The sequence below is a fragment of the Lipophrys pholis genome (assembly GCF_963383615.2).
Source record: "Lipophrys pholis genome assembly, chromosome: 6".
Classification (NCBI taxonomy): domain Eukaryota; kingdom Metazoa; phylum Chordata; class Actinopteri; order Blenniiformes; family Blenniidae; genus Lipophrys; species Lipophrys pholis.
Window position 1 is genome coordinate 25,779,614 of NC_137629.1, and position 27,949 is coordinate 25,807,562.

Sequence of the window (27,949 nt, forward strand, 5' to 3'; positions counted from 1 at the left end):
AATAAGATGAATTACACCATTGTACTAGGGGTCTTAAATGTACTCATATATTTTAATCCTTCACTGATGTAGGGCCATGCCCCCCTCTTGCTTCGGCAGCAGCAGTGTGGTCAATTTGACTCTTGGTCCCCTATTTTCCCAAATTAATAGTGAGATGTGTGTGTTCCATTCCCTAAATCGTTATTGGAGGATTTTTATGTGTAAGAAATTATATAATAGCTCAGGAGGATATTCATTTCAACAACTCTTATTCCACTGCCAAAGTCCAGAGGGAGCAGGCCCCACCCACTGAGATCATCAATTATTAGTTTATTATTATCGGTACAATTAACAAATGAATTGTGAGGGGTTCATAGATAGGCTGATTCCAAAGTATTTAATGTGAGATCCTGTGAAGTTTTTCAACAGCCAATCTTATTGTATGTGGACCCTTTTGATTCCACTCAGTATGTCATGATCATGCATTTAATGATGCTGTCCGTTAAGGACATGTTATGGTGAATAACCCCAAACCTTTTTGTGAGAAAAAATTTATTTAATTATGTCTTGAGAAGTTGCTGTCTGTTGAAGTGATTTTCCTCTGTCCATGGTTCTGAAAGAGCTATTTTACAGTTCTGTCATCATAATCAGTTTTGTGCTTTCTGCTAATGCTTCACAATGCTAAATAGCTTTCTTACACTGACAATTTGTTTGTCTGTGAGCTTTTACAATGACAGCACACTTCTTGCAAACATGTTCATGTGTGTGACCCATCATTTTTGACAACAAATGATGATTAGCCATGTCTCCATAGTTTTTATTATTAAAAACACATTATTTTTGGTTTCACATCACTTTAAGAGGTAGTGCATGTGGATTATATATGTTTTTCATCTGTTCCCACTAAATGTAACATTAACACTGATCTGTCATCAAAGAATATCTTTCTTAAAATTGTGTCACTCTCTTGATATTTCCCTTCGGGAATGTTATATGAGATCTATTTATATGTTTAGGCTTTTGAAGTTGTATATTGTTTTTGTTTTTGGTTTGTAGGTGCTTGTCCTTCATAACAGGAGCAGAGGTTGTCATTGAAGCCATTTATTTACCAGTTTTCCATCATAGGGGTGAATCTTAAATATGGACTCCTTTTATACATCAATCAGTATTATTTTCTTTCTTTTTGGGGGGGCGAGGGGGGGGTCTTCATACAACTCATATTTATAGCACATAGTCATGAACAGTAATAACTTCTCTCTTGTTTGAAGTATCTCAATCTTATTTAATCTTCAGAATTCATGCTGACAGTAATTCGTTTTTTTTTTTTTTTGTTTTTTTTTATTATAATCAGTATTTGTTGAAGAGTATTGTGAGATAATGAATGTTACTTAGTTTTTTGAAGCGGTGTCTGGTATTCCTTCTTTGGATTCCTCTCTGTTCCAGTTCTGATTTTATTTCAAAATGAATACAACCACTTCACAATGTGGGCATTTTTCAGTTATTATTCTAAATCTAGTACTTAGATCAACGTTTTATCTCGGTTGAGCTTTTCCTGGAAGTAGTGTGCGTGATTCGTTGCATCGTAGTTTTTCATGCATCACTACATTGCAATCATAACTAATATCTCAAGTGAAATCAGTTTTCGTAATGAAAGATGTTTTTTTTTTTTTTGTTTTTTTGGTTTATCTGTTGCTATAACTGGTGATACTTTGTTTTATTTTTGAAAGAGTTGGACATGTCGTGCCTCAAAATATACTCATGGTGTCAGTGTGCACCAGTTGATGGAGGTAACAGTCATTCTCCACCCTCCCGTGTCAGTGAAATCAAAGCCTGCGTATAATCAGTACTGCAGTTCTTCGTGTCGGGCGAATTTTTCTTCCTTAGAGTATATCGTAAATCTTTAATTTAGGTATTTTTTCGTCTCAGTGCTCATTTTAAATGTGGCGCGTGTTCTCCATCGCTGCAACAATGACTTATATCACGTTTGCTCTGCACTGCGGCCTGGCTTTTGTCTTTCTCGCCTTTCCTACCGTCAATGGAGACTTGACTTACACTATCCAGGAGGAGCTGAAACGTGGATATGTCATAGGAAACATCGCTAAAGATCTGGGACTGGAGCTGGATAGACTCTCTGCGCGTAAGGCCCGTTTAGACACCGAGGACAACAGTGATAACTACTGCAGTTTAAACATTCATACCGGAGACTTGATTGTACAGGAACGGATCGACAGAGAAGGGCTCTGTGACAGAAAAGCAGCGTGTGTTGTTAAGCAGGAGCTTGTTCTGGAAAGCCCATTAGAACTGCATCGTATTAATATCCGCATTCAGGACATAAATGATAATTCTCCCCAGTTTACAGAGGGATCGCTGCATTTTGAAATCCGTGAATCTGCAGACAAAGGTGCGCGTTTCCTTCTGGACGAGGCGCACGATGAGGACATTGGAGAAAACGCTGTTCAGGGCTATTCACTAGAACAAAACGACCACTTCAAACTGAATGTTAAGACAAAGGCGGGTAGACGTAAATATGCTGAGCTAGTCTTAGACAAAGAATTAGACAGAGAAGATAAAAAAAATATCGTGCTTTTGCTTTCTGCGTTTGATGGTGGCTCTCCACAGAGATCAGGCTCTGTGGTTATACATGTAACTGTACTGGACGCTAACGACAATGAACCTGTATTTAGTAAGTCTGTGTATGAGGCAAAACTACCTGAAAACTGTCCTCTTCATACTGTCGTTTTAAAAGTGACAGCCACTGATGCAGATGAGGGAATGAATAGTGAAGTGACTTATGGTTTCGACCATGTTTCAGAAAAAAATCAAGTTTTCACTCTAGATCCAAAAACTGGAGAAGTTAAGGTGACTGGCATTATTGATTTCGAAAAGAAATCGTCATATGAAATGCAAATTAGTGCGAAAGACGGTCCCGGCCTGGCCTCGTATGCAACTATAATAATTGATATCACTGATATGAATGATAACCCTCCAGTTATAAACCTACAATCTCTGTCCAACACCATATCCGAAAACATCCCACCTGGTACAGAGGTGGGCATCATCAATGTGCAGGACAGAGACTCCGAGAGTAATGGACAGGTCCGCTGCTCCCTCCAGCAGGGTGTCCCGTTTAAGTTAGTTCCTTCTATTAAAAACTATTATTCTCTGGTGAGCACAGGACAACTGGACCGTGAAGTGGTGTCTGATTACAACATTACAATCACTGCCACTGACGAGGGCTCGCCACCTCTGTCCTCCTCTAAAACTGTTCAGTTATCTGTAGCTGACATCAACGACAACCCACCTGTGTTTGAGGAAGAGTCGTACAGCGCATATGTGAGTGAAAATAACAAACCTGGCTCCACTTTATGTTCCGTTTCTGCTCGAGACCCTGACTGGAGACAAAACGGCACCGTGATTTATTCTCTGTTAGCTGGAGAGGTGAACGGTGCCCCGGTGTCCTCGTATCTGTCTGTGAACGGAGACACGGGGGTGATCCACGCTGTGAGGTCGTTGGATTATGAACAGTTGAGGAGTTTCAAAGTGCAGGTGATGGCCAGAGACAACGGTTCCCCTCCACTGAGCAGCAACGTGACGGTCAGTGTGTTCATATCAGATGTGAATGACAACGCTCCTCAGATATTGTACCCCGCCCCGGAGGGCAACTCCTTCATGACCGAGCTGGTCCCAAAAGCTGCACACGGAGGCTCTCTGGTGTCAAAAGTGATCGCGGTGGACTCCGACTCTGGACAGAACGCGTGGCTGTCCTATCAGATAGTGAAATCTACTGATCCCGGACTTTTCACTATCGGTGTCCACAGCGGAGAGATCAGGACACAGCGGGACATTTCGGAACCTTACAACATGAAACAGAACCTGATAGTGTCAGTAAAAGATAACGGACAGCCCTCTCTGTCTGCCACCTGCTCCATGTATTTACTTATTTCTGATAACTTGGTTGAAGTTCCTGAGCTGAAGGACATTTCTTATGATGAGAAGAACTCCAAGCTGACCTCATACCTGATCATTGCGCTGGTGTCTGTGTCCACTTTTTTTCTGACTTTCATTATCATCATCCTGGGTGTGAGATTTTGCTGGAGGAGAAAGCCCAGACTGTTGTTTGATGGAGCAGTAGCCATCCCCGGTGCTTATCTCCCTCCAAATTTCGCAGATGTTGACGGCACAGGAACTTTACGCAGCACGTACAATTATGACGCCTACCTGACAACAGGATCTCGAACCAGTGACTTTAAATTTCTGAGCTCTTACAATGACAACACGCTTCCTGCTGACCAGACTCTGAGGAAAAGTCCATCAGACTTTGCTAACGCTTTTGGAGATGGTGACAGTTCTCCTGAGGTAGGCAAGAATCTAGCATTACTAAGATTTGTTTAAACTGGTTCATGCAATGCACTGTTTTATGGATTATTTTCGACTATATTTATTGCAACTCTTTATTTTATTTTATTTATTTTTTTCAAAATGCTTTATTCAATGGTAATTTTACAGACTTCAATGAAACTCACGCTCTCTTGTCTCTTTCCATGGTCCTGAAGCAATACTCACAACGTTTATTTTTTTCTCGGCTGCGGTCTCATGTTTCTTTCGGCTTTTTGCTTCTTTTTGGGACGAAAAGGAAATGTGTTTCATTGTGATATTTTTAAATCTACATTTTTTCTGTAATTTTCATAAAATAAATGTATTAGCTTGTATTGAAACTCTTCGCAGATGCATTTTATTAAGCGCTTGGTGTTTTGGAATTTAATGAATAACAGCGTTCGTTTATTTATTTATGTTTCAATTATAACTCGCACAAGTTCCTGCATGAATATATCATTGATCCAATATTCGGTGTATCATTTTTTAAACCATATTTCTGACCTCCTTTGGATTGCAAAAACAGTTTAAAATTACACATTTATTGATGTATGACTCTAAAATATTTTGGAAGGATCTAATATTTTAAAGAGAAAATGCTAACTCTTGTGCCTGGAGAATCGGTCCATCAAAAAATATATTTTATGAATAGCATGCGTTGTCTTGTACAGCGTGAATTTCTAGAAGGATATGAACTTTGGACGGTTCTCCAGAGGTAGGACAATCTTTTCTGCTCTGAGCATATCTGACCTTTTCATACGTTAATTACCCTCATTATCATCAATTTACTTTCTAGTGAACAGAACTCAATGAGTATATTGTGGTGTGCACCTTGAGGGAGGTTCTCCCAAGCAGAATGGAGTGGGTGTGTCGGTGACGTGCGGGGGTGTGTTGGTGATGGGGAGGTGTTAAAAGAGGAAGTGCTGTGACGCACAGGTAATGATGTTTGACAGGTGAACTGTCATGTGGCTGGAGGCAATAAAGAAAGCCGACTCGACTCCTTCGTCCGTCTCATCATTCTCAGCCTCCACATTGGTGACCCTGACATTTGAACATGTCTATTGAAACCAGCAGCGGTGCAATCGCCGGCAGCGCGGGAGCCGGAGCTCCCGCGGTGTACGCCGCTGCTGTCAAACTGCCGGAGTTTTGGCAGCACGATCCGGAGCCGTGGTTCCAGCATATCGAGGCTCAGTTCCATCTACGAGGGGTAACGGTAGACGACACGAAGTACTTCCACGTCGTCGCTGCGCTGGATTCTTCCACCACCCGCAGAGTTATGGGGCTGCTTCGGGACCCGCCGGCTCACGGAAAATACACCGCGCTCAAAATTCAACTCCTCCGGCTGTTCCAGCTGTCCGACGCCGAGCGAGCGGAGCGCCTTCTGTCTCTCAATGGCTTGGGAGACAGCAAACCCACGGAGCTGATGGAGAACATGTTGGCGCTGAGGGGATCAGGTGACGCTGAGTTCCTCTTCATCCAGCTGTTCCTGCGTCAACTACCTGCTCAGGTGCGCACCGCTCTGGCCAGCTCTCCGCTCGTGCGCACTAAAGACTATCGTGGGTTGGCGGAAGAGGCTGACAGGATCCTGCTCGCGTCGCGGTCGTACGGAGTGCAAACAGTTCTACCGGCGCAACTTGGAAACCAGCCGGAGGAGGAAGCGCAGGCTACGATCAGGGCAGTTACGGATCGACTCAAGAAAGACGTCCAGCTGTGTTTCTTCCACCGGCGTTTCGGGAGCAGAGCCCACCGCTGCACGCCACCCTGCTCCTTCTCTGTGCAGGGAAACGCCAGACCCGGCGCTCGATAGCAGCTGTGAGCGCCGGGAACACCGGGAAGCTGCTGTTTATTAAAGACACTGTATCCGGGAGGCGTTTTCTCGTGGATACCGGAGCGCAGCGGAGCATCATCCCCGCCTCCTTCACCGACGTCGCGAGCGGCGTGAAAGGGCCGCCTCTGGATGCCGCTAACGGGACTCCCATCCGCACCTTTGGCACCAGGTTCGTGACTGTGGGATTCAATGGCCGTCAGTTCGGATGGGATTTTGTCATGGCTGCTGTGTCTGTGCCCATCCTGGGAGCAGATTTCCTGTGCGATCACGGACTATTAGTGGACATGTCGAATCACCGCCTGGTGCACGCCGTCTCGTTCTCCTCTTACTCCTGCACTTTGGGGAAGGGGGAGGCGGTATCCCTCGCCAATATCTTAGCTTCAGGGGATGTGTACCAGCAGCTTCTGGCTGAGTTTCCCGAACTGACGGTCCCTACCTTCTCAGCCTCCATTGTCAAGCATGGAGTGGAACATTATATCCCCACGACTGGGCCGCCGGTGTTTGCTCGCCCTCGCCGGCTGGATGCGGCTAAGCTGGCAATCGCTAAAGAAGAGTTTGCCATTATGGAACGGCTTGGGATTGTGCGGCGCTCTGACAGCCCCTGGGCCTCACCTTTGCACATGGTTCCGAAATCAGATGGAAGATGGAGGCCTTGTGGGGATTTCCGGCGCCTCAACAATATTACCGCACATGATCGGTACCCCGTTCCACACATCCAAGACTTTTCCGTCCATCTGACAGGAAAAGTGGTTTTTTCCAAGGTGGATTTGGTAAGAGGCTACCACCAGGTACCAGTTCACCCGCAGCATGTGCCCAAGACTGCAGTGATCACGCCATTTGGACTTTTTGAGTTTTTGCGGATGCCGTTTGGACTAAAAGGTGCAGCACAAACATTCCAGCGCTTGATGGACTCCGTGTTAAGGGGACTGCCTTTCCTGTTCATATATCTGGATGACATCCTAGTGGCCAGCGCCTCACCTGCAGAGCACCTGTTACACCTGCGGCAGCTCTTTGAGAGACTTAATGAGCATGGGCTGATTGTGAACCCAGCGAAGTGTTGCTTTGGACTATCAGAAATTGAGTTTCTGGGCCACCATGTATCCTCACGGGGAGTGGTGCCCTTACCGGCTAAGGTGGAAGCGATCACTGCCTTTCCACGTCCGAGAACCATAAAGTCACTGCAGGAATTCCTGGGCATGGTGAACTTTTATAACCGCTTCATCGCACACGCAGCTCACCTAATGCGTCCCTTGTATGAAGTTCTGAGGGGCAAGAAGGCCAAGCAGGACGTGGACTGGTCCCCAGAAAGGATCCTGGCTTTCCAGAAGGCCAAGGTTGCGCTCTCCAACACTGCCATGCTCGCCCACCCATCTCCAACCGCACCGGTCGCACTCACCACCGATGCCTCGGACTACGCAGTGGGGGCAGTATGTGAACAGTGGGTGGCTGGAGCCTGGCAGCCTCTGGCATTCTTCAGCAAACAACTGCGTGACAATGAGAGGAAGTACAGCACGTTTGATAGAGAACTCTTGGCTCTTTTCCTCGCCATACGTCACTTTAGGTTTCTGTTGGAAGGCCGGCAGTTTACTGCTTTTGTGGACCATAAGCCCCTCACCTTCGCCATGTCCAAGACCTCGGAGCCCTGGTCTGGGCGGCAGCAGCGCCACCTGTCTGCCATTTCAGAGTTCACCACAGACATTCGGCATGTAGCTGGAAAAAACAATGCTGTGGCCGACTGCCTCTCCCGGGCACACGTGAACTCTGTGCACCTTGGAGTGGACTATGCTGCCATGGCCAGCGACCAGCTGACTGACTGTGACATCCAGGCCTACAGGACAGCCACCACAGGGTTACGGCTGCAGGATGTGGTCTTCCAGGACAGTGGGACCACACTCCTGTGTGACGTGTCTACGGGACAGCCCCGCCCCATGGTACCTGCTGGCTGGCGACGGCAGGTTTTTGATGCGGTTCATGCTCTATCGCATCCGGGTGTAAGAGCATCCGTGAAGCTGGTGGGGGCAAAGTTCGTCTGGCCGGGCCTCAAGAAGGATGTCAGGAGCTGGGCGGCCTCCTGTGTGGCGTGTCAGCGGTCCAAGGTACACCGTCACACCAAGGCTCCCCTGGAGCCATTCCTTATCCCTGAGAGGAGGTTCGATCATGTGCATCTGGACTTGGTGGGTCCACTTCCTCCCTCTCAAGGCTTCACTCACCTCCTCACTATGGTGGACAGGACCACTAGGTGGCCGGAGGTGATTCCTCTGGCATCGACGACGTCTGCGGAGGTGGCACGCGCCTTCATATCCACCTGGGTGGCCCGGTTCGGCACGCCGTTGGACGTCACTTCGGACAGAGGCTCCCAGTTCACCTCAGAGCTGTGGACAGAGGTGGCTAAAGGCCTGGGGGTGCAGCTACACCGGACGACGGCTTTCAACCCTCAAGCCAATGGACTGTGTGAGCGTTTCCATCGCACGATGAAGGCCGCTCTCCGAGCCACCCTCACTGACAGCAACTGGGTCGACCGACTGCCGTGGGTCATGTTGGGCCTGCGATCGGCCCCGAAGGAAGATCTCCACTCGTCATCTGCAGAGCTGGTGTTTGGTCAGCCTCTGCGGGTCCCCGGAGAGTTCCTGCCAGAACCATCAGAACCCTGGTTGGTTACAGCAAGGCGGCCAGTCTTCAAGGAGCCGGCCCGCATGTTCAACCCGGTTCCAGCTCATCACTGTCTGCCCCGGTCCTATTTCCCGAAGAACCTGATGGCAGCCGAATATGTGTTCATTCGACATGACGCTCATCGTTCTCCACTTCAGCCGCCATATGACGGCCCGTTTCACGTCCTCGAGGCAGGGCCGAAGAACTTTGTGGTGGACATGGGGGGTAGGCATGTCCGGGTTTCAGTGGACCGTCTGAAACCTGCCCATGTCATGCCAGAGCAGCCAGTGGAGGTGGCGCAACCCCCGAGACGTGGGCGCCCCCCTAAGTCATCAGCTCCTGCAATGTCCCCTGCACCTGCCTTAACCCCGGTGCCGGTACTTGCACCTACTCCATTGGAGGTGCAACGCAGCCGTTTTGGTCGGGTGCTAAGACCTCCCAAAAGGGACTAAAAAAGAGAAAAAACAAGCAAACATTTTTTTTGGTGCGTATTTTTGTTTTTTTGATAGTAGTACCATTCTGATTGTTCGGGGGGGGCCTGTGTGGTGTGCACCTTGAGGGAGGTTCTCCCAAGCAGAATGGAGTGGGTGTGTCGGTGACGTGCGGGGGTGTGTTGGTGATGGGGAGGTGTTAAAAGAGGAAGTGCTGTGACGCACAGGTAATGATGTTTGACAGGTGAACTGTCATGTGGCTGGAGGCAATAAAGAAAGCCGACTCGACTCCTTCGTCCGTCTCATCATTCTCAGCCTCCACAATATCTCACTTACCTTAATTCCCTCTTATGCTTGCGCTTTATCTTATATTGTATACTTTGTTCAAAGAAAAATAATTTATGAATAAATGTCCCTTGTAACTGTAAACATGTATCCCTCACTTTATCTTTGGTTTTACAATTTTTGTTTCTGAAGTTGTATTTTTTTTTCTTTTTTGTTAGTAAAAATTGGCGTTTACTCTTACAACAGTGAGCTTGTGGTTTATCATGCTTTATTAACGTATTTAGCTCACGACTTGGTGGATATATATATAGCTTTTGAATGCATTTACTCACATTCATTTGATTGTCAACATTATTCGGTTTATTGGTTGTTGTTTAACGTGGTCTCGTTTGGGGGATTTGTCGTCCCCAGTGTGCTTTCGGATAGTGCTTCTCATTTTCATCAGATAGAGGAACAGATTCTACAATGTTGTCTTGGAATGACGTTAGGCGAGCTTAATTTTCTGAATTTCTGCGCACTGAGGAATACAAGCCCGACGTTTAATTTTTATGGATGGCAAATATGATGAATTAATACGAGGAGTTATTAGCATGCCTACCAGACGTGATCAGAGGTGCGTTTTGTGGATCATCATCTATATATCCATGCGCATTTGTGCAATATCACTTTTGGCCCATCTTGTATATTGGTGAATCATTAATTGGGTGTTGATAATTGTTAATCGGCTTCAGAATCTTTTCGATTTACTTTCCCCACCAATTTTTGACAAGTACAGCCTCGTTTGGAAACGTAGGTGGACTTTATGTCTTTTACGTGACAGTTCACCTTTTTGAAACTTGGTGAATTCACTCAGTAGTCATCAACAGGTAACTGTCAAACAGGACAGTATAATTTATAAACAATTATTTGCATTATTCAATCACAATTACTTAATTACGCAATACACCCATAAAGCATGTTATAGCCAAACTTAAACTCATGGTGTCAGTGTGGACCAGGAAATGCAAAGACGCAGCTACACTCCACCCTACTGTACCAGCGGAGTCAAGCCCTGACTCTGCTGTTGTGTGGAAACAGTGTGTCGTGGACACCCACGATTTTTGATTTTTCGTTTCTTCGAAGATACATTTTACTTTTCCGAAGTCCTTCAACGTGTGTACTTTGTGTTGTCCTCACAATGGAGTGCTGCACGATTGTCCTGAAGTGTGGCCTTTTTTTAATTTTTCTCGCTCACCCTCCCGTCAATGGAGACGTAAGCTACTCGGTTCCAGAAGAAATGAAACGTGGATCTGTAATCGGAAATATCGCCAAGGATGTGGGACTTAGTCTGGGAGATCTGACTGCACGCAAAGCCCGCATTGACACGGAGGATAATAGTTTGCAATACAGCAGCTTAAATCTGAATACAGGCGAGTTAATTGTACATGAGCGAATCGACAGAGAGAGTCTTTGTTCGAAGAAAGCATCGTGTGTTGTTAAACAGGAGCTTGTGCTGGAAAGTCCATTAGAACTGCATCGTATAAATATCCGCATTCGGGACATAAATGACAATTCGCCACAGTTTAAAGAAGGATCCCTTCAATTTGAGATTCAGGAATCGGCCGTCAAAGGTGCGCGTTTCTTGCTGGACGAGGCCCATGACGGTGATATCGGAGAAAATGCTGTTCAGGGCTATTCACTTCAGCAAAATGCCCATTTCAAATTAAACGTGAACACGAAACCAGGTGGGCGTAAATACGGAGAACTCGTCTTAGACAGAGAATTAGACAGAGAAGACCAAAAGGAGATTGTGCTTTTGCTTACTGCATTTGATGGCGGATCGCCTCAGAGATCAGGTACGGCAATTATACACGTTACTGTATTGGATGCTAATGACAATTCACCCGTATTCAGTCAGAATATGTATAAAGCCAGTCTACCTGAAAATGCTCCTCTAGACAAAGTGGTGATTACTGTTAGTGCAGCTGATGCAGATGAAGGGATGTACGGTGAAGTAACTTACAGTTTTGATCAAGTTTCTGATGAGAACCAAGTTTTTTTTATGGATCCCCATACAGGGGAAGTTAAAGTAGCTGGAGTAATTGATTTTGAAAAGGAGTCCTCTTATGAAATGCAAATAAGTGCTAAGGATGGTTTAGGAATGGCAACATATGCAACTTTGACGATTGAGATCACAGATATAAATGATAACGCCCCAGTCATACACTTAAAATCTCTATCCATTCCCATACCAGAGAACATCCCACCTGGCACAGAGGTGGGCATCATTAATGTGCAGGACAAAGACTCTGACAGTAATGGACAGGTCCGCTGCTCCCTCCAGCAGGGTGTCCCTTTCAAGTTAGTCCCTTCCATCAAAAACTATTATTCTATGGTGAGCACAGGACAACTGGACCGTGAAGTGGTGCCTGACTACAACATTACAATCACTGCCACTGACGAGGGCTCTCCACCTCTATCCTCCTCTAAAACTGTTCAGTTATCTGTAGCTGACATCAACGACAACCCACCTGTGTTTGAGGAAGAGTCGTACAGCGCATCTGTGAGTGAAAATAACAAACCTGGCTCCACTTTATGTTCCGTTGCTGCTCGAGACCCTGACTGGAGACAAAACGGTACTGTGATTTATTCTCTGTTAGCTGGAGAGGTGAACGGTGCCCCGGTGTCCTCGTATTTGTCTGTGAACGGAGACACGGGGGTGATCCACGCTGTGAGATCGTTTGATTATGAACAGTTGAGGAGTTTCAAAGTGCAGGTCATGGCCAGAGACAACGGTTCTCCTCCATTGAGCAGCAACGTGACAGTCAGTGTGTTCATATCAGATGTGAATGACAACGCTCCTCAGATCTTGTACCCCGCCCCGGAGGGCAACTCCTTCATGACCGAGCTGGTCCCCAAAGCTGCACATGGAGGCTCTCTGGTGTCCAAAGTGATCGCAGTGGACGCGGACTCCGGACAGAATGCATGGCTGTCCTATCAGATAGTGAAATCCACTGATCCGGGTCTTTTTACTATCGGTGTCCACAGCGGAGAGATCAGGACACAGCGGGACATTTCTGAATCTGACAGCATGAAACAGAACCTGATAGTGTCAGTGAAAGACAACGGACAGCCCTCTCTGTCTGCCACCTGCTCCATGTATTTACTTATTTCTGATAACTTGGCTGAAGTTCCTGAGCTGAAGGACATTTCTTATGATGAGAAGAACTCCAAGCTCACTTCATACCTGATCATTGCGCTGGTGTCTGTGTCCACCTTTTTTCTGACTTTCATTATCATCATCCTGGGTGTGAGATTTTGTCGCAGGAGAAAGCCCAGACTGTTGTTTGATGGAGCAGTAGCCATCCCCAGTGCTTATCTCCCTCCGAATTACGCAGATGTTGACGGCACAGGAACTTTACGCAGCACTTACAACTATGACGCTTACCTGACAACAGGATCTCGAACCAGTGACTTTAAGTTTGTGAGCTCTTACAATGACACCACGCTGCCTGCTGACCAGACTCTGAGGAAAAGTCCATCAGACTTTGCTGACGCTTTTGGAGATTACAATGTTGCTTCTGAGGTAGGCACAAAACTAATACTTCAGAAATAGTGTCCAGCTATTTCAGTATCATCGTCTATTTTATTTTTTATTGTCTCTGCTTTTTTCACAATACTGTCATGGCCTGTGATGTCTTCTTGCATTTCCATATAAACTACTTTTTCGCAGTGTACTTCCAAATCTATTTTACCTTCAAGTGTTATTCAATAGCTTTTTGCTGGTGTGATTTGGAGATGACGTTTCATTTTCTCTGTCCATGGTTCTGAAGTGAGAATAACATTTGATCAACTGGAGTTCTTATTTTTTTTTTAAGAAAAGATCCATTTGATATGAATTCATAGTGTTTACTGAGTGTTCAAAAGTGTATAAAAGTGCATTTTAAGGTGTTTTTTTCTTTCAAATTCGTTCAAGATATGATTTTTCTTATAACAAATATTTATCACCACCCTTGATGTTCGTAAATACATCATCCAGGCTTTGTGAAATTTATTTTAAAGTGTCTTTTATGTTAACCTTTCAAATCAATGATTACTTGAGAATAATTCCAACATTAATCAAGCGGTGCATTAAAGAAATGGTGCCAAAATATGTTGAAACTTTGACAGAATTAATATGGAATCTAAATTTCATGGTAAAAATTTGTAAGCAAATTTATGGTGACAGTTTAACTATCAGTAGTCGGGATCTTAATAGTCTGAGTTCTCTTGGGTTAAACATGTGCTTACAGTATTTCCCAAATCTTTTTACTCATATGTAAAGAAATTATTCTATGTAAACACTATATTATTATTATTATTATTATTATTATTATTATTATTATTATTATTATTATTATTATTATTATTATTATTATTATTATTATTATTATATTTGTTGCCTTTTATGTTAATGCATGGGCCCACTGTATGTTGATACCGTTTTATATGCATACATTTTTATCAAGACGATAAATTATACATGAGACTAGTTTTTATATTTACTGAAATTATCATTCCTTTTCTTTTACAGTTTCTTCTTGGATAAAGAAGTACACTTTTTTGTCATTAAACGGAATTGCTTTTATTTGGAGTGGAGGATACTGCGTTAAACCTCTCAATATGTCAATTTGCTTCGGGATTCACGTGTCAAAATTGTTGCAAACACTAAAGCTTTCCTCGCCATAACTTTCGACTTCACTTTTCAAATAAACAAATTACAACTTTAACATAGCTGTTGTAGATTTTTTGAATACATATTTTCTTTTCAAATAGTCAGAATATTACATTCGTCATAACTTTGTAAGGCAATACACTTTTGTTGAATGTGTTAAGTAGCCTAATCAATGGTGTCTTACAGCAATTGCTTGAACGTATGTTCATATATATATATATATGACAACGCTCACCATATATATATATATATATATTTATTAATTTTTTTTTTTTTTTTTTTGTTTCCCAATTAAAGTACATTGTGTAGGGTGGAAATTAGTGTAGAAGTTTCGCAGTCGTTGTGCAGTCCTCAGTAACACAGATCCGTAATTGAATGAGTAGATGGTGATTTTGTCATTGCACTCATGGTGTCGCTATTTACTAGGAAACGTAGCATTTCCAGGCCGTCTTCTTTTGTGTCGCCCTGTGAGACGCTGATTTCTCTTTTTCCGTCCATCGGAAAACAGGAACAGAGCTACTGTGGATTTTTGGATGAGTGTATGGTCTGTCTTGACTTTTGAAACCTCTTTAAATATTAGTATTATTGTTCAGACATGGTCACGATGGGACGACCGTGTGGATGGTTGGTTTTCTTCTTGCTGTGGGACACGACTAATGGTGACGTTACCTATTCAGTACAGGAGGAAATGAAGCGCGGATCTTTCATCGGGAACATAGTAAAGGATCTCAACCTGGATTTCAGTAAATTGTCCTCGAGGAATGCCCGTGTGGATACCACAGGGAACCGCAAACGATATTGTGACATTAATGCCAGCACTGGAGATTTAACTGTGTCCGACAGAATTGATCGAGAGGAGCTTTGTGGAGAAAGGCTGTCCTGTGTAATAAAACGCGATCTTGTCCTGGAGAATCCTCTGGAGCTGCACCCTTTCATTTTAAAAATTCAGGACATCAATGACAACACACCGCAATTTAACGAAGAATCGCACTGTATCGAGATCCGCGAGTCTGCAGTCAGGGGCGCTCGTTTTGTGTTGGAGGAGGCTCATGATGCGGATGTAGGGCAAAACTCAGTTCAACGGTATAGCCTTCAGAATAATGAACATTTTGTTTTAGCTGCTGATGCTAACTCGCTAGAGCTGGTTCTTGAGAAAGAGCTCGATCGGGAAAAACAAAAGGAGATCAATTTGCTCCTCACAGCTCTAGATGGCGGCTCTCCTCAGAGATCAGGTACTGTAGTCATAACTGTCACTGTGCTGGATGCCAATGATAACGCCCCCGTCTTTAGTCAGACCGTTTATAAAGCCAGTCTGCCTGAAAACTCTCCTTTGGACACTGTTGTGGTCACAGTGAGCGCAAGTGACGCAGATGAAGGGGTGAATGGAGATGTGACGTATGACTTTGGACATGTTTCTGATGAGGTGAAAAGGGTGTTTAGCATTGATCGTAAAAACGGACAAATTAAAGTAAATGGTGATATTGACTTTGAAGCTGTTACAACTTACGATTTACGCATAAAAGCAAAAGATGGTTTGGGGTTATCTTCATACATAAAGGTAATTATTGATGTAATCGATGTAAATGATAATATACCTGTAATCTATATAAAATCCTTGTCCAACCCCATACCTGAGAACATCCTTCCTGGTACAGAAGTGGGCATCATTAACGTGCAAGATGCAGATTCTGAGAACAGTCAACAGGTTCGCTGCTCCCTCCAGCAAGATGTCCCTTTTAAGTTAGTTCCTTCTATCAAAAACTATTTTTCCATTGTGAGCAGAGGACAATTGGACCGTGAAATGGTGTCTAAATACAACATTACAATCACTGCTACTGACGAGGGCTCTCCACCTCTGTCCTCCTCTAAAACTGTTCAGTTATCTGTAGCTGACATCAATGACAACCCACCTGTGTTTGAGGAAGAGTCGTACAGCGCATATGTGAGTGAAAATAACAAACCTGGCTCAACTTTATGTTCCGTTGCTGCTCGAGACCCTGACTGGAGACAAAACGGCACCGTAATATATTCTCTGTTAGCTGGAGAGGTGAACGGTGCCCCGGCGTCCTCGTATCTGTCTGTGAACGGAGACACGGGGGTGATCCACGCTGTGAGGTCCTTTGATTATGAACAGTGGAGGAATTTCAAAGTGCAGGTGATGGCCAGAGACAATGGTTCTCCTCCATTAAGCAGCAACGTGACAGTCAGTGTGTTCATATCAGATGTGAATGACAACGCTCCTCAGATCTTGTATCCCGCACTGGAGGGTAACTCTTTCTTGACCGAGCTGATCCCCAAAGCTGCACACGGAGGTTCTCTGGTGTCCAAAGTGATCGCAGTGGACGCGGACTCTGGACAGAACGCGTGGCTGTCCTATCAGATAGTGAAATCCACTGATCCGGGACTTTTCACTATCGGTGTCCACAGCGGAGAGATCAGGACACAGCGGGACATTTCAGAATCTGACAACATGAAACAGAACCTGATAGTGTCAGTGAAAGACAACGGACAGCCCTCTCTGTCTGCCACCTGCTCCATGTATTTACTGATTTCTGATAACTTGGCTGAGGTTCCTGAGCTGAAAGACATTTCTTATGATGAGAAGAACTCCAAGCTGACTTCATACCTGATCATTGCGCTGGTGTCTGTGTCCACTTTTTTTCTGACTTTCATTATCATCATCCTGGGTGTGAGATTTTGTCGCAGGAGAAAGCCCAGACTGTTGTTTGATGGAGCAGTGGCCATCCCCAGTGCTTATCTCCCACCAAATTACGCAGATGTTGACGGCACAGGAACTTTACGCAGCACTTACAATTACGATGCCTACCTGACAACAGGATCTCGAACCAGCGACTTTAAGTTTGTGAGCTCTTACAATGACAACACGCTGCCTGCTGACCAGACTCTGAGGAAAAGTCCATCAGACTTTGTTGACGCTTTTGGAGATGGTGACAGTTCTCCTGAGGTAGGCACATATTTCATGTAGTTTTCTGATTTTATGTGTCTATTGCTGCAAACTGTCACTTTTTATGTTTGAACCCCATCCACCTTTTGAGCTTTGTAACTTATCAAAGTGACAAATACAATTTTTCATATTGTATTTCTGATGATCAGGATTATGATTAGCGTGTCTAATCATTGTCATTTTTCATATATTTGTCCCTTGTAAAAGGAAACAAAAATATTTTCCAGCTGGAACATCACAATTTTAAAGCCACTGGGTTAGAGGAGTTTGTCATTTTCTGCTGAACACTTGAAGGTGATCTGAAATAATGTATTTTAATGTCATATAGCTCATTCTTTATGTGGCTTTCATTGTTATTTTAACCTCACGCACACTCACTCACTCACTCACTCACTCACTCACTTACTCACTCACTTGCACACACACAAACTGATATTTTGATATAGTGTTTTATCATTTTGTTTATGGTTTGAGCTCAGACACAACTTTTTGATTTGTATTTCAGGCTTTTTTGCCTTCATTTTATTTGATATTCTATATTTTTTGTGTTAACTTCATGAGTTGTTTCCTCTTAAAGAATGCGAGTGTGTACGATTGTATTTGACCTTTATTTAGGTAGTGTGCAGTAGTTACTTGCAGTCATTATTATTTTTCCTGTTTAAATCAAACAAGTCCACACATATTGTCAATACTGCTTCATGAGCGATAAATAGAGTTATCACTTTCATTGAGTCCCTGGCTAGCTCAGTTTGTTAGAGCAATGAGACTTGCAATCTCAAGGTAGTGAGTTTGTGTCCCACGCCCGGCGCCACCTTCTCGTGGACTCCCTACCTGCAGGAAAGGTTTTTAATCCGTGTAATGTGATCTGGGTGACCGTGCTCAGACTGCCACCCCTGCGACCCGGAAACGGATAAGCGGGCAAAAATGGATGGATGGATGAATGGATGGACATTCATTGAGTATTTACATTGTTTGATTCCAACATACCTCACTCACAAAATTGGTTTGCTTTGTTTCCTCCTATGAGTTTTCCTAAGGCTGTCAATAATGTGACCGTACATATCAGCAGTGTTTTTATTTCCTTTTTTCAAAAATCATATATTTTAACTTTTTGAGAAACTGTCAAAGTTTCACTGAATTGACTTTATAACATACTTGCTACATTGTTTGTGTCAGCTGTTTTGAAAAGCTCAAGAATTACCCTTTTTTTATTTTACCTACGATATATAGATTCCCCATGTCCTTTTAAACTCATGAGCATTTTCATTGTCCACATTTAAGTTCAACACAGCATACCTTCAAATGTTTTTTTTTTTCTTGGGTTGTTTTTTCTCTTCTGTTTGTTTGTTCATTTTTTATGATAAAATGTTTATTTTATTCTTTTGGAATATACAAAAAGGCCAATTCAAGGAAAAACCAAAAAAGATATGCATATCTTATATCCAACATATCTTTATATGTCGATTGAACAGATGCAGGGATTTTTCTGACTGATATGTCAAGTATTGCTTTTTACATCAATTTTATAAAACTCCTGTTCCACTTCTGTTGAGAACTGACACGATTTAAACCCTTTTTTTTATTCTTTTGGACTGCCAAGTTTGTTTGATTATTTTATTACATTTCATTTTACCTTAAAGTTGTTGCTGCAGTCTTGCTACAAATCTCAGTAACACCATATATATCTTGCTGTGATGATTGGATAAGCATTTGTTTGGAATCACTGTATTTTATAGATTGGTACATTCTCCAGTTCAGTCTGAATCTAAACTGTATGTGGTATAATAAACGGCTGTCTTCAGTTTGAGGAATTCTAGTCGTTGCTGATTTAAATGAGTTTCACAAGGTTCTTGTTATAAAGCTGATAAAAGCTGAGATAATTATTTTGGTTATTTTCATTCATCACCAACTAAATGCGTTCCAACATTGTTCTATCTGAAATTCTTCGGATAGAAAAATACAACCCCACCATGGCCAGACATCATTATATCAGTCGGTTTGTCTCGGAAACTGTTTGATATTTCTTAAATGCTTCATCTTTGGCTTTTGAATGATACTACTTTTTTTTCTGTCATTTGTCTAACTCTGAGGAAGTTAACTGCATGTTTTGTTAATATGAGGCCATTTGACTTGGCAATACATACAAGGAGAATAAATTAAACAAGCAGTGCAGAACCCGGACAGAGTCCTTCCAAAATAAAAGACAGTCACAAGAAAATAAAATGTATGTTATGAAAACAAGGAATGTAATGTTGAAAAAGTATCCCAATATATAGAATTTTTTTAAATGACTTGCAAATTGATATGCCCCTGAGGAACTACTGCCACTCCACAGCTTTATTTGTATTGCAACCTTGAGGCATTTATTCTCCAAAATAAATGAAAAAACAATATGTAAAATTGATTTTGGTTCCCTGCGTTTGTTTTATTTCACAGTTAAGCATTTTATCTCACGGTGGCGCTGTAGACCAACCTTATTGTAATTTTTTTTTCTTTCTCTGTTGACTTCTTTGTGGTCGCTCATTCAAGAAGGACGATCACTGAATGAGTGTGCGTCTTTTTCCTGTTAGAAAGTTCATTCTCCTTTTCTCTCTTTTTTAAATTGATTGGAAGTCTTCCCTGATCATGGATCCAAAAACAATCCGATTTCAGACGTGTTGGTTTTGTTTCCTCCTCTGGATGCGCAGCGCATATGGAGACATGAGCTATTCTTTTCCGGAGGAGCAGAAACAGGGGTCCGTCATTGGAAATATCGCCAAAGATCTCGGGCTGGAGACCCGTGCGCTGTCCAACAGACGACCTCGTGTTGACACCGACGGTGCTGATGGACGTTATTGTGACATCCAGCTGAATACCGGAGAGCTGGTCGTTCATGACAGGATTGACCGAGAAACGCTTTGTGGTGAAAAGGCTTCATGCGTCCTAAAATACGAGCTTGTGATGGAGAATCCTCTCGAGCTTCATCGTGTTAGCCTTCACATTCAAGATATTAATGATAACTCTCCACAATTCAATGAGGAATTGATCAATTTAGAAATCAGCGAGTCTGCGGTTAGGGGCGCTCGTTTTGTGTTAGAGGAGGCGCACGATGCGGATGTAGGACAGAATGCAGTTCAACAGTACAGCCTGAAGAAGAACGATCATTTTATTTTAGATGTTAAAGGAAACATAGTTGAGCTGGTTCTTGATAAAGAGCTTGATCGAGAAAAACAAAAGGAGATCAATTTGCTCCTCACAGCTCTAGATGGCGGCTCTCCTCAGAGATCAGGTACTGTAGTCATACATATCACCGTGCTGGATGCCAATGATAACGCCCCAGTGTTCAGTGAGACCGTTTATAAAGCCAGTCTGCCTGAAAACTCTCCTTTGGATACTGTTGTGGTCACAGTGAGCGCAAGTGATGCAGATGAAGGAGTGAATGGAGATGTTACTTATGATTTTGGACATGTGACTGAAGATGTGAGGAAGATATTTAGTATTGATCGTAAAATTGGTGAAATACGTGTTATTGGAATTGTGGATTATGAAACTGGCACATCATTTGAAATACGTGTGAAAGCTAAAGATGGGTTAGGGCTGTCATCTTACGCTAAGGTCATCATTTCTGTAACAGACGTAAACGACAATGCCCCTGTTATCAGTGTAAAATATTTAACTAACCCCATTCCTGAGAACATCCCACCTGGTACAGAGGTGGGCATCATTAATGTGCAGGACAGAGACTCTGAGAAAAACCGACAGGTCCGCTGCTCCCTCCAGCAGGGTGTCCCTTTTAAGTTAGTTCCTTCAATTAAAAACTATTATTCTCTGATGAGCACAGGACAACTGGACCGTGAAGTGGTGTCTGATTACAACGTTACAATCACTGCCACTGACGAGGGCTCTCCACCTTTGTCCTCCTCCAAAACTGTTCAGTTTTCTGTAGCTGACATCAACGACAACCCACCTGTGTTTGAGGAAGAGTCGTACAGTGCCTATGTGAGTGAAAATAACAAACCTGGCTCCACTTTATGTTCCGTTGCTGCTCGAGACCCTGACTGGAGACAAAACGGCACCGTGATTTATTCTCTGTTAGCTGGAGAGGTGAACGGTGCCCCGGTGTCCTCGTATTTGTCTGTGAACGGAGACACGGGGGTGATCCACGTTGTGAGGTCGTTTGATTATGAACAGTTGAGGAGTTTCAAAGTGCAGGTCATGGCCAGAGACAACGGTTCTCCTCCACTGAGCAGCAACGTTACAGTCAGTGTGTTCATATCGGATGTGAATGACAACGCTCCTCAGATCTTGTACCCCGCCCTGGAGGGCAACTCCTTCATGACCGAGCTGGTCCCGAAAGCTGCACACGGAGGCTCTCTGGTGTCCAAAGTGATCGCAGTGGACGCGGACTCCGGACAGAACGCATGGCTGTCCTATCAGATAGTTAAATCCACTGATCCGGGACTTTTCACCATCGGTGTCCACACCGGCGAGATCAGGACACAGCGGGACATTTCAGAATCTGACAGCATGAAACAGAACCTGGTAGTGTCAGTGAAAGACAACGGACAGCCCTCTCTGTCTGCCACCTGCTCCATGTATTTACTCATTTCTGACAACTTGGCTGAAGTTCCTGAGCTGAAGGACATTTCTTATGATGAGAAGAACTCCAAGCTGACTTCATACCTGATCATTGCGCTCGTTTCCGTTTCCACTTTTTTTCTGACTTTCATTATCATCATCCTGGGTGTGAGATTTTGTCGCAGGAGAAAGCCCAGACTTTTGTTTGATGGAGCAGTGGCTATCCCCGGTGCTTATCTCCCTCCAAATTACGCAGATGTTGACGGCACGGGAACTTTACGCAGCACATATAATTACGATGCCTACCTGACAACAGGATCTCGAACCAGTGACTTTAAGTTTGTGAGCTCTTATAATGACAACACGCTGCCTGCTGACCAGACTCTGAGGAAGAGTCCATCAGACTTTGCTGATGCTTTTGGAGACGTTGACAGTTCTCCTGAGGTAGGCACATATTTCATGTAGCTTTCTGAATTCATGTGTTTCTTGCACCAAACTTTCAATTTTTATGCGTTATCCCATCCACCCTCTTAACTTTGTCAAATCATTTGTTGCCATTTTGTCTCAAGGTATTTCTCAGTTTTTCAATTATGATGAGCATTTCTACACATTGTCACATTTGTTCTTTCTCGATTTGAAACAACAATATTGTCGTGCTGGAGCATAATGATAGTAAAGCCACTGGATTTGAGGAGTTATCATTTGAAGGTGATCTGAAAGAACATGTTTCAATTTGATTTTTTAGCTGACTCTCACTGATGTTTGAATCTCTCTCTCTCTCTCTCTCTCTCTCTCTCTCTCTCTCTCTCTCTCTCTCTCTCTCTCTCTCTCTCTCTCTCTCTCTCTCTCTCTCTCTCTTTCTCTCTCTCTCTCTCTGCAAACACACAGATGCACACACACACACACACACACACACAGCCACTGGTATTTTCATACATCTGGAATGGCTTGTTGTGAAGCTCAATCTAAATTTCTGCTTGTATTTCTGGATGTTTTTGTCCATTTTGTATCAATGTTTTTGTTTTAACTTCAGAAGTTGTCTCCTCTACTTGAGTCTGCGTGTGCCCATTTTACTGTCATTATTATATTCCCTGACTAGATCAAACATGTCCAGACATTGTCAATATGGATTCGTTGGAAATATATACAGTTATCACTTTCATTAAGCCTTTGCATTTATGACTCCATTACACCTCACTCACATATTATTTTTTCTTTGTTTCCTTCTATGAGTTTCCCTAAGGCTGTTTATTCTCTGTTAGCTGTTCTTTCGTTTTATTTTTTGTTTTTTTCACTTGTATAAACACTGTAAGTTTCACTGAAACAACTTTTAAACAGACTGGAAATTCTCAATGAAATACTTGTTATTTTACTGAGAGCATAAACATTCACATGTATGTTTAAACTCCAGAGCATTTTCATTGATAATTGCAGTAGCACCTTAACCTATTTAAGGAGCCCCTCTGGTGAGGACAGGTAACTTGTTAAGAACGTGCTCAGAGGCAACAATGTTCAGGTCCAAAGCGTAGTTTTTCTTTTGGATACGTCAATCCATTTATTTGATATCCACAGTCCAAAAAGTTGATGCCTGTCATCAATTCCTCAGCTCACTACTGAGTTCCTCTAACACAATAAATGTTTCCTTCTACTGCCACTCTCACTGACACGTCTCCCTGGCACGGTTCAAAAACTGTCTGCTCCCTTGTCCTACACACCTGGCATCGAATATGTGGAGGCTTTATAACCTCCACCTTGCCCTAACTCCACCAAGTGGGCAAACATAAACTCTAAACACAAATGGCCAGTCAACAGGAGAGCACACACAAACAGAAATAAACAAACCCATATAAAACATAAAATGGCTTCTACATTAATATTTGAGTTCCACACAACATATCTTGACATGTTGAATGAATTGATGGAGGGAATTTGCTGGCTGGTTTTTGAAGTTTTGCTTTTGTTTAATATAATAATTTTATCAACAGCTGTTCCAATTCTGTTGAGAACTGACACAATTTATATAGTTTTTTTTCTGGACTAAAAAGGTTCTCTGGTTCCTTTATTTGATTTGATTTTACGACAACGAATGTTGCTGCTATCTTGCTTAAAATCTCAGTTATACTTTATCTATCTCGCTATTATGGTAAGATGAGCCTTTGAATCACTCCGTTTCTTAGATCGGTGCAATGTCTGGTTGAGGTAAAATATAAACTCAGTGTGGTTTGGTGTACAGCTGTCAACACTTTGGCTAATTCCAGTTTTGCAGATTTTCTTAAGATACACAAGTTTCTTGTCGTAAAGCAAATTAGAACTGGAATCATGAGGTAATTTTCATAGATCAACAAAAAAAATACATCGTAACATTATTTTATCTGAAATTACTTCAATAGAAAATTGTTACACTGTGGCCATACTTTGTGTCCTCGGTCTTTACGTCTCTGCAACATTTTGTTTTCTCGAATGCTTTTTGTTAAAGGAATTTTTTAATAAGTCGATTTTATTTCTGACATCTGTGTAAATATTTGGGTGTTATTCACTGTGACATTTTTTTTTTCTTTTGAAATAATAAGGAGTTTTGATACAAAAAAGTCGACGATCCATCTCTCCTTTTTTCTGGATGTGTTATTTCCTGAGGTTTGTAGGGAAACGAGTTTTGAAATATATCTCGCTCGTATCCACTCACCAACTTCTGACACACACACACACACACACACACACACACACACACACACACACACACACACACACACACACACACACACACACACACACACACACACACACACACACACACACACACACAATTTTAAGACTGCACTGCAGGATCATTGTCACATATATTTCCAAGCTTTTTTTTTTTTTTTTAAATAAAGTGATTGAAATACACAAATCAATTATAACCAAGAAAAGCTTTAATTTCCAACAGAACTATCTGCATAATATCTATTTGTTACAACAAAGACTACATCTGAAAAGTATATTTTAGATGGGAAGATACTGACAGTAATTTACACAAATAGAAATACTATTTATTACAATAGTCTGAACATACGGCTTTGTGGATGAACACTTCTGCTCAACAGACCCATGCTAAATCAGTTATATCAATAAAGTAGACAGAAACACTCAAATATTACAAATACAGTCTCAGTGGTTCATCGGACACAAATACATATTTGCATGGGTCTCAAGCATATTTTAATACATGGACATTTGACTTGGCAATATATACAAGGTGAAGAAATTAAACAAGTAATGAAGAACATTTGGTGGGTTCCTTCCAGTATAAAAGAGAAAAAAAGATATATATAATTTCATGTTTTGAAAACAAGGATTGCAGTAATGATAGAAAGTTAAACTAATTCAAAAGTTGACCTTTTAAAAATGTCATAATGCCACAACTTTAATCTCATGAACGATGATTATTTCACAAGTTTGTTGTGTATCACAACTTTTGGCTGACTATTTTAAATAGTTGATGAGAAATAACTCCTAATATATATTTGGGCTTCCTTAGTTTGTTTACAGTCATAGTGAAACATTTTACCTCACGGTGGCGCTGTTGACCAACCTTAACGTATTTCTCTCTTTTGGTCTTTTTCTTTGTGGTTGCTCATTCAGTAAGGACTATCCTAAAGGATTGCAGATCTTGTTGCTCTCAGTGCTTTATTATCTTTCTCTCTCCTTTTTTTAATTTGATTGGACGTCATGATCATGGATCCAAAAACAATCCGATTTCAGACGTGTTGGTTTTGTTTCCTCTTCTGGATGTGCAGCGCATATGGAGACATGAGCTATTCGTTTCCGGAGGAGCAGAAACGGGGGTCGGCCATTGGAAATATCGCCAAAGATCTCGGGTTGGAGACGCGCGCGCTGTCCAACAGACGACCCCGTATTGACACCGACGGAGCTAATGGACGTTATTGTGACATCCAGCTGAATACCGGAGAGCTGGTCGTTCATGACAGGATTGACCGGGAAGCGCTTTGTGGTGAAAAGGCTTCATGCGTCCTAAAATACGAGCTTGTGATGCAGAATCCTCTCGAGCTTCATCGTGTTAGCCTTCACATCCAAGATATTAATGATAACTCTCCACAATTCAATGAGGAATTGATCAATTTAGAAATCAGCGAGTCTGCAGACAGGGGCGCTCGTTTTGTGTTAGAGGAGGCGCACGATGCGGATGTAGGACATAATGCAGTTCAGCAGTACAGCCTGAAGAAGAACGATCATTTTATTTTAGATGTTAAAGGAAACATAGTTGAGCTGGTTCTTGATAAAGAGCTTGATCGAGAAAAACAAAAGGAGATCGATTTGCTCCTCACAGCTCTCGATGGCGGCTCTCCTCAGAGATCAGGTACTGTAGTCATACATGTCACCGTGCTGGACGCCAATGATAACGCTCCAGTGTTCAGTAAGACCGTTTATGAAGCCAGTCTGCCTGAAAACTCTCCTTTGGATACTGTTGTGGTCACAGTGAGCGCAAGTGATGCAGACGAAGGAGTGAATGGAGATGTGACGTATGATTTTGGACATGTGACTGAAGACGTGAGGAAGATATTTAGTATTGATCGTAAAGTTGGTGATGTACGTGTTATTGGAGCTGTAGATTATGAAACTACCACATCGTTCGAAATACGTGTTAAAGCTAAGGATGGTTTAGGGTTGTCATCTTACGCTAAGGTCATCATTTCTGTAACAGACGTAAACGACAATGCCCCTTTTCTCAACTTGAATTCATTAACTAACCCCGTATCTGAGAACATCCCCCCTGGTACAGAGGTGGGCATCATTAATGTGCAGGACAGAGACTCTGAGAAAAACCGACAGGTCCGCTGCTCCCTCCAGCAGGGTGTCCCTTTTAAGTTAGTTCCTTCAATTAAAAACTATTATTCTCTGGTCACCACAGGACAACTGGACCGTGAATTGGTGTCTGATTACAACGTTACAATCACTGCCACTGACGAGGGCTCTCCACCTCTGTCCTCCTCTAAAACTGTTCAGTTATCTGTAGCTGACATCAACGACAACCCACCTGTGTTTGAGGAAGGGTCGTACAGCGCATATGTGAGTGAAAATAACAAACCTGGCTCCACTTTGTGTTCCGTTGCTGCTCGAGACCCTGACTGGAGACAAAACGGCACCGTGATTTATTCTCTGTTAGCTGGAGAGGTGAACGGTGCCCCGGTGTCCTCGTATCTGTCTGTGAACGGAGACACGGGGGTGATGCACGCTGTGAGGTCGTTTGATTATGAACAGTTGAGGAGTTTCAAAGTGCAGGTGATGGCAAGAGACAACGGTTCTCCTCCACTGAGCAGCAACGTGACAGTCAGTGTGTTCATATCAGATGTGAATGACAACGCTCCTCAGATCTTGTACCCCGCCCCGGAGGGCAACTCCTTCATGACCGAGCTGGTCCCCAAAGCTGCACACGGAGGCTCTCTGGTGTCCAAAGTGATCGCAGTGGACTCAGACTCCGGACAGAACGCATGGCTGTCTTATCAGATAGTGAAATCCACTGATCCGGGACTTTTCACCATCGGTGTCCACACCGGCGAGATCAGGACACAGCGGGAAATTTCAGAATCTGACAGCATGAAACAGAACCTGATAGTGTCAGTGAAAGACAACGGACAGCCCTCTCTGTCCGCCACCTGCTCCATGTATTTACTTATTTCGGATAACTTGGCTGAGATTCCTGAGCTGAAGGACATTTCTTATGATGAGAAGAACTCCAAGCTGACTTCATACCTGATCATTGCGCTGGTGTCTGTGTCCACTTTTTTTCTGACCTTCATTATCATCATCCTGGGTGTGAGATTTTGTCGCAAAAGAAAGCCCAGACTGTTGTTTGATGGAGCAGTGGCCATCCCCAGCGCTTATCTCCCCCCAAATTACACAGATGTTGACGGCACAGGAACTTTACGCAGCACATATAATTATGACGCCTACCTGACAACAGGATCTCGAACCAGTGACTTTAAGTTTGTGAGCTCTTATAATGACAACACGCTGCCTGCTGACCAGACTCTGAGGAAGAGTCCATCAGACTTTGCTGATGCTTTTGGAGACGTTGACAGTTCTCCAGAGGTAGGCACATATTTCATGTAGCTTTCTGAATTCATGTGTTTCTTGCACCAAACTTTAAATTCTTGTCCCATCTACCCTCTTAACTTTGTCACTTCACT

General features: G+C 43.0%; 3 protein-coding genes across 3 annotated transcripts in view; all 3 read left to right on the top strand.

Moving 5' to 3' along the window:
* LOC308111335 (protocadherin gamma-A11-like) overlaps positions 1-27,949 on the top strand; it is a gene marked incomplete at both ends in the record, with an annotated part of 113,569 nt that overhangs the window by 72,407 nt on the left and 13,213 nt on the right. The window lies entirely within an intron of this gene.
* Positions 1,948-4,371, top strand: LOC308110904 (protocadherin beta-15-like; the record flags this gene model as incomplete). Its single annotated transcript, XM_080465524.1, has 1 exon — positions 1,948-4,371. One exon carries the CDS (start codon positions 1,948-1,950, stop codon positions 4,369-4,371), a length of 2,424 nt encoding a protein of 807 aa, XP_080321650.1.
* Positions 10,724-22,226, top strand: LOC308110905 (uncharacterized protein; the record flags this gene model as incomplete). The annotated part of the gene is made up of 4 exons (XM_080465525.1): positions 10,724-13,115; positions 14,917-15,634; positions 16,022-17,204; positions 19,857-22,226. The coding sequence occupies 4 exons, from the start codon at positions 10,724-10,726 to the stop codon at positions 22,224-22,226; spliced, it is 6,663 nt and encodes a 2,220-aa protein (XP_080321651.1).